Source organism: Gorilla gorilla, chromosome 6 (assembly GCF_029281585.2).
Source record: "Gorilla gorilla gorilla isolate KB3781 chromosome 6, NHGRI_mGorGor1-v2.1_pri, whole genome shotgun sequence".
Classification (NCBI taxonomy): Eukaryota; Metazoa; Chordata; class Mammalia; order Primates; family Hominidae; genus Gorilla; species Gorilla gorilla.
The window spans coordinates 112,175,855-112,191,525 of record NC_073230.2 but is presented as its reverse complement, the minus strand read 5'-3'; the positions used below and the strand labels follow the sequence as shown (position 1 = coordinate 112,191,525).

The 15,671-nt window shown below is 54.5% G+C and overlaps 1 protein-coding gene across 1 annotated transcript; it reads left to right on the top strand.

Annotated features, from left to right (window-relative positions):
• Window positions 1-1,536: 1,536 nt before the first annotated feature.
• LOC115935415 (ras GTPase-activating protein 4-like) lies at window positions 1,537-14,933 on the top strand. Its single transcript, XM_055347881.2, has 12 exons — window positions 1,537-1,548; window positions 2,331-2,390; window positions 3,137-3,249; window positions 3,455-3,647; window positions 3,853-3,990; window positions 4,559-4,703; window positions 5,261-5,430; window positions 7,416-7,553; window positions 9,934-10,069; window positions 13,356-13,476; window positions 14,624-14,688; window positions 14,800-14,933. Exons 1-12 carry the CDS (start codon window positions 1,537-1,539, stop codon window positions 14,919-14,921), a joined length of 1,413 nt encoding a protein of 470 aa, XP_055203856.1. The 3' UTR covers window positions 14,922-14,933.
• The last annotated feature ends 738 nt before the right edge of the window (window positions 14,934-15,671 follow it).

Here is a 15,671-nt window from a genome sequence, read left to right as displayed (position 1 = left end):
ACATGCATAAATGTATGAATACACGAATAAATGAGTGCTAAGTGACGATCACACCGCTAGAAACCTAACTGAAAGTGACTGTGCTTTCTCACTCTCACCTGAGTTTTTCCCTCTGCAGTTTGGTCGAGGCCAGGATAGTGGAGGCATGAAGAGAACCTGTCTTGTGCTTCACCTGCACATCTGGTTGGTCGCCCCTAGAAGGTGTCAGTAATTCCTCAATCTGCTCCCCTCCTCCTGGGAGCACCAGTTTTTCCATCCACAAATCTGCATACGCTTGACTGAACTAGCTTCTTATCTGTATGATAGAGAAACATGCCAAAGCGCAAGGCAGCTCACAGCTTATTTCCTCCCATGGAGAATAACTCCCCTGCCTCCTTAAAATATAAATCCTGCCGGGCACGGTGGCTCACGCCTGTAATCCCAGCACTTTGGGAGGCCGAGGCGGACGAATCAAGGGGTCACGAGATCGACACCATCCTGGCTAATACGATGAAACCCCGTCTCTACTAAAACAAAAAATTAGCCAGGCGTGGCGGCGTGCGCCTGTAGTCCCAGCTACTCGGGAGGCTGAGGCAGGAGAATGGCGTGAACCAGGGAGGCGGAGCTTGCACTGAGCCGACATAGCGCCACTGCACTCCAGCCTGGGCTACAGGGCGGGACTCTGTCTCAAAAAAAAAAAAAAAAAATATATATATATATACACACACACACACACATATATAGTAAATATATGTATATATACACACACACATATAGTATATATATGTATATATATACACACATAGTATATATATGTGTATATATGTATACATATATGTATATATATGCATACGCACAGGTATGCATATATGTGTATATATGCATACGCACAGGTATGCATATATGTGTATATATGCATACGCACAGGTATGCATATATGTGTATATATGCATACGCACAGGTATGCATATATGTGTATATATGCATACGCACAGGTATGCATATATGTGTATATATGCATACGCACAGGTATGCATATATGTGTATATATGCATACGCACAGGTATGCATATATGTATATATGCATACGCACAGGTATGCATATATGTATATATATGCATATATATGTATACATATATTATATATATGCATATGTATATGTATATATATGCATATGTATATGTATACATATATATGTATATATGTATACATATATTATATATGCATATGTATATGTATATATATGCATATGTATATGTATACATATATGTGTATATATATGCATATGTATATGTATACATATATGTATATATATGCATATGTGTATATGTATACATATAGTATATATATGCATATATCTACAATCCCTTAAGTCCAGATGTGCTTTGGAATTCAATCTAAGATTTCAGAAAAGTTATACCATGTATGTCCTGTATACTCTGTAAGCCCTTATCACAGGATCTGGACAGGAACTGGTAATCAGACATGTTCATGCTTTTGCTGTGATATGTGTGAATAATCAGCTAAGTGGAATATAAGAAGACTCTAAATATCCTCATGGCAATTAAGGTCAGTTTTTGCTACCAAATGAACTACCAAAATCTTAAGGTGTTTGAGTCTGGATGGTGCAGATAAGGACTTGTGAACCTAATTTGGACAAAAACATGGTTCATTTGTTATGCCCATTTTTCTTTCTGTTCACATGATTGTTGCTTGTTGTCTTGTTTGTTTTGTGCTGCTATAACAAAGTACCACAGACTATGTAATTTACATAGAACAGAAATTTATTTTCTCACAGTTCTGGAGGCTGGGAAGTCCAAGGTCATGGCACTAGTATCTGGTGAGGGGCTTCTTGCTGCATCGTAACATGGTGAAAGGCAAAGAGGATGAGAGAAAGACAAAAAGGGGCCAAACTCATTCTTTTTTTTTTTCTTTTTGAGATGGAATCTCACTCTGTAGCCAGGCTGGAGTGCAGTGACCGCGAACTCGGCTCACTGCAACCTCTGCCTCCCAAGTTCAAGTAATTCTCCTGCCTCAGCCTCCTGAGTAGCTGGGACTACAGGCACGTGCCACCATGCCCAGATAATTTTTGTATTTTTAGTAGACATAGGGTTTCACCATGTTGGCCAGGATGGTCTCGATCTCTTGACCTCGTGATCTGCCCACCTTGGCCTCCCAAAGTACTGGGATTACAGGTGTGAGCCACCCTGCCCGGCCCCAAATTCAGTCTTTTCTAATGAACCTGAGGCAGGAGAATAGGGGCTGGAAGCAGGGAACAGAACGCCAATGCACGCTAACCTCCTAGAACCAAATCAAAAGGAAAACGCCTACTTATGACCAAGTAACAAAAGACCAACACCCTGTTCCGGAGCAACTCTCTGGCCTCAAAGTCCATGGAGTCTTTTCTGAAGGTGAGGTTGCATGCTATATTGTCCTCATCTTGCAAATGACAACACTGAGCTTCAGAGAGAGCGACAGAGGGGGCTGGGACTTCGACTCCAGTGTTCTATCTCCATATTCAGAGCCCTTTAAGGTTAAGAATGTGGCTGGGCATAGTGGTTCATGCCTGTAATTCCAGCACTTTGGGAGGCTGAGGCGGACGGATCACTTAAGGTCAGGAGTTCGAGACCAGCCTGGCCAACATGGCGAAACCCCATCTCTACTAAAAATACAAAAATTAGCCTGGCATGGTGGTGGGCACCTGTAATCCCAGCTACTGGGGAGGCTGAGGCAGGAGACTCACTTGAACCAGGAGCCAGAGGTTGTAGTGAGCTCACGCCACTGCACTCTAGCCTGGGCCCCGTGCTAGACTCCGTGCCCCGCACCACCCCCCCGCAAAAGAATGTGTGTGTGATTAAAATTTAAGTTAGAGACAGTCTCACTATGTTCCCCAGGCTGGTCTCAAACTCCTGGCCTCAAGTGATCCTCCTGCCTTGGCCTCCCAAAGTGCTAGGATTACAAGGGCTAAGAATTCTAGTCATTCATTCACTCACTCATTCATTCATTCATGAATAAACAGTTTGCCCTGCATGTGTACCTGGCCCCCTCCTGGGCGGATACGGCAGGCAAACGGTGCAAGGGCGGCTGCCGGGAGAAGGTGGGCAGCTGGAGTGGGACTGGGGGAGACAGGATCAATGTGACCTGCGGTGGTCCCCAGGTGGCCGGGATGCAGTACCTGCACGGCGTCCTGGGCCCCATCATCAACAAGGTGTTTGAGGAGAAGAAGTACGTGGAGCTGGACCCCAGCAAAGTGGAAGTTAAGGATGTAGGGTGAGGCCAGGGGTAACTCCGGGGGGGTGCGGGGCGCAGCGGCAGCGGGTTGGGATCAGGCCCTGTCAGCATGTGTGTTTGTGCTTCTGCCCACCCGTGTATTGTCCCCTGTGTCCGTGTCCTGGCTGCTGTGAGAGCCACTGTTCCTGTCGTGGCCCTGGCGCTGACCACGACCTCCTCTACCAACCCGCCCCGTTCCACGCAGGTGCTCCGGGCTGCACCGCCCGCAGACCGAGGCCGAGGTGCTGGAGCAGAGCGCGCAGACGCTGCGCGCCCACCTGGGGGCCCTGCTGAGCGCGCTCAGCCGCTCGGTTCGCGCGTGCCCCGCCGTGGTGCGCGCCACCTTCCGCCAGCTCTTCCGGCGCGTGCGCGAGCGCTTTCCCGGCGCCCAGCACGAGGTGCGCCCTCCACCGGCTGGGCTAGGCTGGGCCGGATTGGACTGGGCTGGGGCGGGGGGCGAAGAGCGGTGGGGAACCAGGGAGCGCTGGGGAGGACCAGAGAGGCTGTGTCCCGGCAAGGGTCAGGGACGGAGCCTAAGGGGAGGGGGCTGCCAGGAGCCCTGGTCTGGGGGACTCCAGCCCGCGCTCTTCCGCACCCCTCCAGAATGTACCGTTCATCGCCGTCACCAGCTTCCTGTTCCTGCGCTTCTTCTCTCCCGCCATCGTGTCGCCCGAGCTCTTCCACCTGCGGGAGCGCCACGCGGACGCCCGCACCAGCCGCACCCTGCTCCTGTTGGCCAAGGTGCGGGCCTTGCGGCCACGGGCGGGATGCACAGCTGGGTGTCCTACCGGGGCCCTGGCCTGGACTGCAGAGTGTTCCCTACCGGCTCCGGCGAGGCCACTGGCACGCCCACGTAGGCACTGCACTTCACAGTTTGCAAAGCCTTCCTGTGGCCACCTTGTCCGAGCTCCATTTCATGGATAAGGGAACAGGCCTGCGAGGGGTCGGGGGTTGCCAAGGCCGCCCATCCTGTCGGTGGTGAATCGCGGGACCTTCCAACCCGGGTCTGCTTACTCTCAGGCTGCACCTATGTGCCCGGCACCGGGGTGGGGTATCCAGTGCAGCAGCGTCAGTTAAACCTACAGAGGAAGGCCCAAGTGGTCTCAGTTATCATAAGGCATCAAACTTCATGATCCTCTCCTCCCTGATCCCTAGTGGGGCTGGAGGGGGCCCGTGGGCAGGGCCTCTGTCGCCTCTGCCTCCATCGCTACAGCTGAGTAGCAAAGACTTGGGGAGGGGGGGTGGGAGGGGGTGCAGTGGCTAGGCCCCTAACCTAGCAGAACCTGGTCCTTCCTGCTGTCACCTCCAGGCAGTCCAGAACGTGGGCAACATGGACACGCCGGCTTCCAGGGCCAAGGAGGCTTGGATGGAGCCGCTGCAGCCCACCCTGCGCCAGGGCGTGGCGCAGCTGAAGGACTTCATCACCAAGCTCGTGGACATCGAGGAGAAGGACGGTGAGCGCCGCCCTGCACAGACCCGCCCACAGCCTACTGCTGACGTTTGCTCCGCCCTTGAGCCCCACGGCCCCACCCACCGCTGTTTGTTCCTCTCGTGGCCCCACCCACCGCCTGCTGTTGACATTTGCCAGGCCCTCAGGCCATAGACCCACGCATCACTGTTTGTGCTTCCTGTGACCCTGCCCACTGCCTGCTGTTGACGTTTGTCCCACCCCTAGACCCATGGCCTCACCCCTAGACCCATGGCCTCACCCCCCATCATCTGTGCCTGTTGACATTTGCTCCATCCTTGAGCTCCATAGCCCCGCCGCCACCTGCTACTGACGCGTGTCCCGCCTCCAAGCCCATGGCCCTGCCTTCCTTAGTCCACCTGTCACCCCGCTCACCACCAGCTGTTGATGTTTGCTCCGCCCTTGAGCCCCATGACTACGTCCACTGCCTGCTGTTCAGATTTGCTCAGCCCTTGAGCCCCATGGCCCCGCCCACTGCTCCGCCCCCCCAGTCCCGCCCTCATTCACTGGGCTCTCTATTCCCCTCCCTCCCTGGCCTGGCAGAGCTGGACCTGCAGCGGACGCTGAGTTTGCAGGCGCCACCTGTGAAGGAGGGGCCACTCTTCATCCACAGGACCAAGGGCAAGGGCCCCTTCATGTCCTCCTCCTTCAAGAAGCTCTACTTCTCCCTCACTACCGAGGCCCTCAGCTTCGCGAAGACGCCCAGCTCCAAGGTGGGTAAGGAGGGAGGCCGGCAAGTGGGGCACCTTAGAGGCACCTGTCCCCTTCCTTGGAGCCCACTTGAGGTACCCCCGGGGTCAGAGAAGAAAGCCAGGTGTGTGGCATCTGTACTGCTTGTCAGAACCTAGGAGGGCCGGGCACGGTGGCTCACGCCTGTAATCCCAGGACTTTGGGAGGCCAAGGCGGGTGGATCACTTGAGGTTAGGAGTTTGAGACCAGCCTGGCCAACATGGAGAAACCCCGTCTCTACTAAAAATACAAAAAATCAGCCGGGTGTGGTGGTGGGTGCCTGTAGTCCCAGCTACTCGGGAGGCTCAGGCACGGGAATCGCTTGAACCCGGGAGGCAGAAGTTGCAGTGAGCCGAGATCGTGCCACTGCACTCCAACCTGGGCAACAGAGCAAGACTCCGTCTCAAAAAAAAAAAAAAATGAATATGGAGGAAGTTGATCCGACCTTACCAGGTTGTTGAGGATTAAATGAGATGATCTCCCTAAGGGTCCTGACCCAGGGCCTGGCAGGTAGTACTATTTAGGCAAATGGTATTATTAAAGATAGTACATCACCTGGGCTGCTAGATGAGTAGGGGGCTAGGGCAAACAGGGGAGGCTTCCTGGAAGAGGCAGGAATATAGAAGCACGGAATCTTGGTGTGGGAAGGGATCTCAAAGATCACCTTGTACAGCCCTCTCTGAGTCATGGGTCACCTCTCCTGCAAGCTCTCTTCTCCCAGGAAGGGCTGAGGACATACTTCCTCCATGGACCTGGTGACTGCTTGCTGTACACCTGCCCCCAGTCATGCAGGCTATGGGGATGATCTTCCAGGAGTACCCAGCCTAGCCCTGGGCAGGTGAGAGCGGGCTAGGAGTAGGTGAAGGAGCTCATCACCCACCCTGTTCTCAACCAGCTCAGGGGTCCCACCAGATGAGGGGCCCGCCCCTTCCGACCAAAGACCCCTCAGATGATGATAATTATTTTTTGAGACAGGGTCTTGCTCTGTCACCCAGGCTGTAGTGCAGTGGTGCGATCATAGCTGACTGCAGCCTCAAACTCCTGGGCTCAAGCAATCTTCCTGCCTCAGCCTCCCGAGTAGCTGGGACTACAGGCACGTGCCACCAAGCCCAGCTAATTTTCTTTAACTTTTTTTTTTGCGGAGATGGGGTCTTGCTATGCTGCCCAGGCTGTTCTCAAACTCCTGGCCTCAGGCAATCCTCCTGCCCCAGCCTCCCAAAGCACTCAGATGATTATTATACATCTTCCTTCCCAGGGTTGAAAGATTTGACTACATGGGCATTATTTAATTCTGGTCCCATTTTTTTTTTTTTTTTTTTTTTTTTGAGATGGAGTTTCGCTTTTGTTGCCCAGGCCAGAGTGCAATGGTGCGATCTTGGCTCACCGCAACCTCCGCCTCCTGGGTTCAAGCGATTCTCCTGCCTCAGCCTCCCAAGTAGCTGGGATTACAGGCATGCGCCACCATGCCCGGCTAATTTTGTATTTTTAGTAGACACGGAGTTTCTCCATGTTCGTCAGGCTGGTCTCGAACTCCCAGCCTCAGGTGATCCGCCTTCCTCGGCCTCCCAAAATGCTGGGATTACATGTGTGAGCCACTGCGCCCGGTCAGGATATGACTATTAGAGCCTGGGACTACAAAAGCGAGTTGGAAAATTAATAAATGCAAAGTCACAAAGCCTTGGCCATGGCTGGATTGACTTTGTAGCCCAGGGAATGCTGGCTGTCCAGACACTACCCCAAAGCTCACACCTCCGAGGCCTTCTGGGAGTGCCCCCCAGAGAGGCCAGGTCCTCCTCTCCCAGTTGCTGGGCACTTGGTCACCATCAGTCTGTGCTCTGCCCTGGCTGAGGTCACTCTGGGTCTCCCACGCCTACCCCTGGTGCTGCAGAAGGGGAGACTGAGGCCCAGAGATGGGGAATGGAATGCCCCTGGCTAGGTCCCTGAGCCTCCTCCTCCCTGCCTGCCCCAGAAAAGCGCCCTCATCAAGTTAGCCAACATCCGGGCAGCGGAAAAGGCTGAGGAAAAGAGCTTTGGCAGCTCGCACGTCATGCGGGTCATCTACACGGACGACGCCGGCAGGCCCCAGACTGCCTACCTGCAGTGCAAGGTGCGGGGAGGGGAGCGGGTGCTGTGGGAGTGGCCTGAACACTGTGGGAGTGGCTTGGGTGCTGTGGGAGAGGCCTGGGTACTGTGGGAGTGGCATGAGCCCTGTGGGAGTGGCCTGGGTATTGTGGGAGTGGCCTGAGCTCTATGGGAGTGGCCTGGGTGCTGTGGGAGTGCCCTGGATGCTATGGGAATGCCCTGGGTGCTGTGGGAATGGCCTGGGTGCTATGGGAGTGGCCTGAGCTCTGTGGGAGTGGCCTGGGTGCTGTGGGAGGGGCCTGAGTGGACTGGATGAGAAAAGAGTTGATTGAGCCTCTCGCCCCTCTACCAGCTACATCAGGCACCGCAGGGTGTGTCTAATCTGGGAGGTGTCAGGGACAGGTGTGTGTGTGTTGTCCGGGGGCCTGAGCCCCCAGGAGGCCATGGCCCATGTCTTTCCCTGGGCATCCATGTGTAGGTCTGTGTGTGGGCCAGTGCACAGACAGGTGCATCCCCGTGATGTGAAATTTGCACGTTGCACCCGTTTGTTGGAAACTATTTCCAGATAACTGAGATGGGGGCCAGGCACGCTGGTTCACGCGGATAATCCCAGCATTCTAGCCGGGGCAACAGAGCAAGACCCTTTCTCTAAAAAAGAAAGTCTGAGCTGGCACCTGTGTGGTTCTGTGTCTGTATCAATGCCTAATAATCAAACATTATGCTCTGTGTGGCTCTGGGTGCATGTTCTCAAGTAACCTTCTCATCTGTTCCTTCATTAACTCATTCATTCATTTATTTAAAAAATACTTACTGAGCACCTCCTAGGTTCCAGGCATGATTCTAGGTGAGGGGATACAGTGGCAGATGAGGCAGAGTCCTGCCCTCATGGAGCTGATATCCCAGGGAGAAGAAGGGGCAATAAATACATGTTTCAAATGTCGGCTCATGCCTGTAGTCCCAGTACTTTGGGAGGCTGAGGTGGGAGGATCACTGGAGGCCAGGAGTTTGAGAACAGCCTGGCCAATGTAGCAAGACCCCATCTCTACAAAAAAAAAATTAGCCAGCCATGATGGCATGCACCTGTGATTCCAGCTACTTGGGAGGCTGAGGCAGGAAGATAGCCTGAACCCAGGAGTTGGAGGCTGCAGTGAACTATGATCACACCACTGCACTCCAGCCTGGGCTACAGAGTGAGACCCTGTCTCTTAAAAAAAAAAAAAAAAGCAAATTGTGATAGTGACTTGAAGGGAACCAGAAGGGACTAAGGGAGCAAGGGAGGGAACAGAGTGGGGTATAGCAGGGAGCGGTCTGTCCTATTAACAGTGGTCAGGGAGAATACAAAAATTAGCTGGGCGTGGTGGCACGTGCCTGTAGTCCCAGCTACTTGGGGGGCTGAGGCAGGAGAATCACTTGAACCTGGGAGGTGGAGGTTGCAGTGAGCTGAGATCGAGCCACTGCACTCCAGCCTGGTGACAGAGCAAGACTCCATCTCAAAATAAATAAATAAATAAATTAGTAAATTAATTAAAGAGTGGTCAGGGAGGACCTCTGATGGGTGGCATTCGAGCAGGGACCTTGTAGGAGGGTGACCCAGATGTGTATCTAGGGCAGGGACATGTGGGACAAGTAGGAAGCCTGCAGCTGGAGGGGGGTTGGTTTCTTCCGGGCTTGACCGTCCTGGCCTGTGGGGAGGAAGTCACAGACCTGTCCCTCTGTGCCCTTCCCTCTAGGAGTTCCCTTTTGTGTCAGGGTCCAGAGCCACTGGGAAAAGTAGTGATATCAGGGCCACCAAATATATTTGGCAGGTTCTGGAATACCTACGAGCGTGGCCAAGGGGCCAGCGGCGGCTGAAATCCAGCCCACACCAGCCTCCTGGGCTCCTACCATCCCGGTGCCTTCCGTGGGGACAAGTGGAGCTGCTGCCACCAAAAAGACAAGACAGGTGGGAGAGGAGAGGATGAAGTCTTGCTGTGTTGCCCAGGCTGGTCTTGAATTCCTGGGCTCAAGCGATCCTCCCACCTCGGCCCCCTATAATCCCAGCTGTAGTCCCAGCACTTTGGGAGGCTGAGGTGGGAGGATCACTGGAGGCCAGGAGTTTGAGAACAGCCTGGCCAATGTAGCAAGACCCCATCTCTAAAAAAAAGAAATTAGCCAGCCATGATGGCATTATAGGAGTGAGCCACTGGGATTATAGGAGTGAGCCACTGCACCTGCTCTCCAGGCCATGCGCCCGGGCATGGGTCATGTTCCACTGGAGGAAGGGCAGCTTCTCCTAATTCACTCAAAGCTGCTGGGTTGGTATGGTGGGGGACATGGCGTCTGGCATGGTACAGGAGCTCCGGGTTAGGAGGGCTTCCTGGAGGAGGTGACGTCTGAACAGGCCTCCCCCTCCGTGTCCCCTGCACTGTGTGAATGAGCTTAACCAGTGGCTGTCTGCGCTGCGGAAGGTGAGCATCAACAACACCGGACTGCTGGGCTCCTACCACCCTGGCGTCTTCCGTGGGGACAGGTGGAGCTGCTGCCACCAAAAAGAGAAGACAGGTGGGAGAGGAGGCCTGGGTCCCGGGCTCTGCATCCGTCCACTGCGAGATCGGGCCTCTGGCTGAACGATGGGACCCTGAGCCCTGCTGTGCACCTGCAGGGACTTAACCCAAGGAATGCTAGCCCCTCCAGGAGCTCTGGGCAGAAACGGTCCCGTGGACCAGGTGGTTTGGGAAATGCCACGTGATGTGTGTGATGCATATGAGTGAATTCGCTGAAGGCTCTAAGGAGGCCCGAAAACATGTTAGAATCCCATTTCTTTTTATTTCTTCTTCTTCTTCTTTTTCTTTTTTTCAGACACAGGCTTTCACTCTGTCCCCCAGACTGGAGTGCAATGGCATGATCTCAGCTCACTGCAATCTCCACCTCCCAGGGTCAAGCAATTCTCCTGCCTCAACCTCCCCAGTAGCTGGGATTACCAGCACTCGCCACCAAGCCTAGCTAATTTTTTTGTATTTTGACTAGAGATGGGGTTTCACCATGTTAGTCAAGCTGCTCTTGTTTTTTTTTTTGTTGTTGTTGTTGTTTTTTGATACTGAGTCTTGCTCTATCATCCAGGCTGGAGTGCAGTGGTGCAATCTCGGCTCACTGCAATCTCCGTTTCCCAGGCTCAAGTGATTCTCCTGCCTCAGCCTCCCAAGTACTACAGGCGCAAGCCACTGCACCCAGCTAAGTTTTGTATTTTCAGTAAAGACAGGGTTTTACCATGTTGGCCAGGCTGGTCTTGAACTCCCGACCTCGTGATCTGCCCTCCTTGGCCTCCCAAAGTGCTGGGATTACAGGTGTGAGCCACCACGCCCGGCCTAGAATTCCATTTCTAACGTGGTTTAACCCAGCACTTCCCAAACTCTTTTGACAGGGAACCCTTCTCTTCCCCAAGGAGCTTCTTACAGAACAGGTATTCTCAGGAACGCATTCGAGGAGCCCCCTGCTAATGAGAGCCAGAGAGCCCCTGGGTTCGCACACTCCAATGCTGGCCATCTGAATCCGGAGCTGTGGGTGGGAGGGGACCCTGAGCCTTGGGCACTAGAGGGATGGCATAGAGGAGCTTCTAGAAGGACTCCATACTGTGTAGTACTCTAGGTTCTAGCACCTGTGGTTCTTGAGCACTTGAAATGTGGCTTGAGGAGCTGAGGGGTTTTTTTTGTTTAATTTTTTAAAACAGGGTCTTGCTCTGTTGCCCAGGCTGGAGTGCAGTGGCACGATCATAGCTCACTGCAGCCTCCAACTCCTGGGCTCAAGCAAGCCTCCTGCCTCAGCCTCTGAGTAGGCTGGCACTACCGGCATGCATCACCACACCTGGCTCATTTAAAAAAAATTTTTTTAGAGGTGGGGTTCAGGCTATGTTGTTCAGGCTGGTCTTGAATTCCCAGGCTCAAGCAATCCTCCTGCCTCGGCCTCCCAAAGTGCTGAGATTGTAGGAGTGAGCCACCACATCTGGCCTGAGTTTCACATTTTTAAAAATGTTGTTTTGGCCGGGTGTGGTGGCTCACGCCTGTAATCCTAGCACTTTGGGAGGCCAAGGTAGGCGGATTGCCTGAGCTCAGGAGTTAGAGACGAGCCTAGGCAACATGGTGAAACCCCATCTCTGCTAAAATACAAAAAAAAAATTAGCCAGGCATGGCGGCGTGGGCCTGTAGTCCCAGCTACTCAGGAGGCTGAGGCAGGAGAACTGCTTGAACCTGGGAGGCAGAGGTTGCAGTAAGCCAAGATGGTGCCACTGCACTCCAGCCTGGCGACAGAGCGAGACTCCTTCTCAAAAAAAAAAAAAAAAAAAAAAAAAAAAACAGAAAAGAAACAAAAAACGTTGTTTTAATTTTAATTAACTCAAATAGCTTCATGTGGCTAGCTGTCACCTTGTAGAACAGCACAGTTCTAGAACTTTCAAGACCTTCTCCCTGTTATCCACACTTACTTTACAGAGTAGACTCAGCACTTCAAGTCCCCTGTCCTTCAGGCCAGGCCAAACCTTGGTCCCCAGAGCCCAGTGTGGCAGAGGCCATCGAAAACTGACCCACGCACTCTAGCCCAGCCCTGGATTTACAACCAAGCACTGTATAGGGATGGGTGACTCTTTTGTTTTTGTTTTTGTTTTGAGTTGGGTCTCTCACTCTCTCACCCAGGCTGGAGTGCAGTGGCATAATCATAGCTCACTGTAGCCTTGACCTCCTGGGCTCAAGCCATCCTCCTGCCTCAGCCTCCTGCAGAACTGGGACTACAGGCACATGCCACCACACCCAGCTATTTTTTATTTTATTTTTTTGTAGAGTCAGGGTCTCACTATGTTGCCCAGACTGGTCTTGAACTCCTGGCCTCAAGCTATCTTCCTGCCTCAGCCTCCCAAAGTGCTGGGATTACAGGTGTGAGCCACTGTGCCTGGCCTCTTGGTGACTCTTTGCAAGGGCATTGCTGGCTGGCTGATATGGCCTGCAGCCTCTGCCTGTAACCATCAGAGTGATACTCTCATTATCGGCAAGGTGGGACCCACCCTGGCCCAAGAGACAGGGCCTGTTATTCCACTGTATGGAGGAGAAGCTGAGGCTTAGGGAAGGCAGATGACTTGGCAAGGTCATAAAGACAGCAAGCTGCAGGACCAGCTCATTCTAAGGCATGAACCCCCTGTGGCCCACCTCACCATGATGTTAACATTTCAGCCTGCTCCCTTCCAGGCAGACAGTCTTCCAGAAAGTTACCCGGCTCCCTGGCTGGGCGCGGTGGCTCACGCCTGTAATCTCAGCACTTTGGGAGGCCGAGACGAGCAAATCACGAGGTCAGGAGATCGAGACCATCCTGGCTAACACTGTGAAACCCCGTCTCTACTAAAAATATAAAAAATTAGCTGGGCGTGGTGGCGGGCATCTGCAGTCCCAGCTACTCAGGACGCTGAAACAGGAGAATGGCGTGAACCTGGGAGGCAGAGCTCGCAGAGAGCCAAGATCATGCCACTGCACTGCAGCCTGCGCGACAGAGTGAGACTCCGTCTCAAAAAAACCCAAAAGTTACCCAGCAACCCGAGTGATATCCTGATGATATCCATGCTCCTCAGTCACGCATCCCGTTGTGCAGGGGCTGACCCCAAGAGGAGCTGCTGCCCCCAGAGGGTGGGGAGCCGAGGCAGGGCCTGGGTCAGACTTACCAGGCTATGCTCCCAGTCCAGCCCTCACTAGGGACCCCCGAGTGCATCTCTCTCCTCTCCAGGCCTCTGTTTCTCCATCTGTGCAACCACAGTGTTGGACATGGTAGTCCCAAGTGTCTGCTCGTAACTTTGCCCTCTCTGTGCCCCCAGGTCAGGGCTGCGATAAGACCCGGTCACGGGTGACCCTGCAGGAGTGGAATGACCCTCTTGACCATGACCTTGAGGCCCAGCTCATCTACCAGCACCTGCTGGGCGTGGAGGCCATGCTGTGGTGAGTCCCACCCAGGAGAGCCTGTGCAGCCTGGGGAACGTGCCAGGCTTGGGGCTGCTCCCTGGTGGCTGGTCACCTCTCTTGTAATTGGCCACATCTGGGGAGGGCACCAGGAGTACCTCTCTGCAGCACGAGGCCAGCTCAGGTTAGGACAGAGGCCCCAAGGGTCAGGGCCATGCCTGCTTCATGCCATGTGCTGACTGAGCCCACCTTGCAACCTGCCCAGCTGTTCCCCTGGGGCCTTGGAGTACAGGCACAGCCTCAGCCAATTCCCTGAGTTCCTTGGCCATCTTGCTTCGTCCAGTGGTTCTCAGCCTTGGCAGAAGCTTAGAAAAAACAGGATGCTTTTAAAGATCAGCTTTAAAAAACAGGATGCCAAGGCCCCATCACTCAGGGTCTCTGGAGATGTGGCTGGTGCCAGGATACTTCAAGGTGATCCAGTGCTTCCCATGCGCTCAGCTTCCCCTGAGCCAACTGGAGCTGGAGCTCATTCATCTGTCACACCCCTACACTCTGCAAGGAGGAAGGGTGTGGTCCTCCCCATTCCTCATCGACTCTTCCAGGGTTTATCTCTGCCCTCAAAACCCACGAAGGTGGGGTGCGGTGACTCATGCCTGTTATCCCAGCTCTTTGGGAGGTGGAAGCAGGCAGATTGTTGGAGATCAGGAGTTTGAAACCAGCCTGGCCAACATGGCGAAACCTCTTCTCTACTAAAAATACAAAAATTAACTGATGTGGTGGAGGGTGCCTGTAATCCCAGCTACTCAGGAGGCTGAGGCAGGAGAATTGCTTGAACCCAGGAGGTGGAAGTTGCAGTGAGCTTAGATTGCACCACGGCACTCCAGCCTGGACCGCAGAACAAGACTCTGTCTCAAAAACAAAACAAAACAAATGCAAAGGGCCTTCTGGTCAACCCACAGTGGGATGGGGAGGAGGAGGAGACACGGGGAGGGAGAAGGTGGAAGGTGCCCTGGTGGGCCTTGGCCCAGCCTCTTCATAGACTGAAAGTCAGCCCTGCCATCACCCCCAGAGCCACCTCTAGCCCAGGAGGCCCATGCTGGGCCACCCCCAGCCTTCCCACAAGGACACCAGAAGGTCTGGCAGGGAGAGTGGAGGCTGCTGGCCCTCACTCTGACCTCCCTCACAGGGAGAGGCACCGGGAGCTGAGCGGGGGTGCAGAGGCAGGCACGGTGCCCACGAGCCCTGGCAAAGGTAGGTCTTGCCCACCTGGGACTTGCTCGTGGCCCGAGCCCCCTCCAGAGATGCACGGGTGGGGTCCTCGGGCTCACTCCCAGGGGCCCTCACGGCTGCCTCTGCCCACAGTCCCCGAGGACTCATTGGCCCGGCTGCTCCGGGTGCTGCAGGACCTCCGCGAGGCCCATAGCTCCAGCCTGGCCGGCTCCCCACCCTCAGAGCCCAACTGCCTCCTGGAGCTGCAGACGTGAGGCCCGCCCTACGCTCCCCTTGCTGAGTCCCCTGCCAAGCGCTCGGAGCCCCCCCAGGACACTCTGCACCCCCTCACCCTGGTCCTCCTCATTAGGGTGCAGGGCCTAGGTCTCTTCCAGGTGGGGGAGGGGGGAGAGTCAGGAATAAGGGGATCCCCAGAAGTGCAGAGCTGAGCAGGCTTGGGCCTGTCATGGCTGGCCTGAAGTGTCCCCAGCTCCCTACAGCCGCTGTAGCCATCACTGCCTCTCCAGGGACCCTCCTCTCCTGCCTAGGACAGACCCAGCCAGAACCACTGCTAGGATGGGCCACACCCAGGGGTCTGGCCTCCAGGGACCTAAAGAATGGGAGGGAGAACGGGGCCCCAGGAGACCAGCCGCCACCCCACCCGCTACCCTTGGGTGCCACAGGGCTGTGCTGTTGCCAACAGTAAACCTGCTGTTACTGTCCAGGCTCTGGGGTCTTGTGATGAGGGTCTGGGGAGAAAGTGGGCCTGGGGGGACCCCGGAGGCTGTTGGTGGATGTGCCGATGATGGGGCTGACAGTATGGGCTCTGGGCATCCCTGTTCCCCCCTCTTTCTTCCCCCAACTCTTCTGGGGTCGGGGGTTCCTTTCCCTTCCCAGTTGCTGTCCCTGGGTCCCCTCTTTCATGTCCCACAGGCCACAGAGCCCAGTGTGTCCAACCAGCTGTTCTCTCCTCAAAGCAGCCCCCAATCAAGTCCCTTCTCTAGGGTGTCCCTGAGGACAGCACA

What these genes read in the sequence shown, in the direction of transcription:
- LOC115935415 (XM_055347881.2), top strand. An exon ending in CCATGGAGTCTTTTCTGAAG is followed by an intron (nt 2,391 to 3,136) that starts GTGAGGTTGCAT and finishes GGTGGTCCCCAG; the next exon opens with GTGGCCGGGATGCAGTACCT. An exon ending in GGCGTGGAGGCCATGCTGTG is followed by an intron (nt 13,477 to 14,623) that starts GTGAGTCCCACC and finishes CCTCCCTCACAG; the next exon opens with GGAGAGGCACCGGGAGCTGA.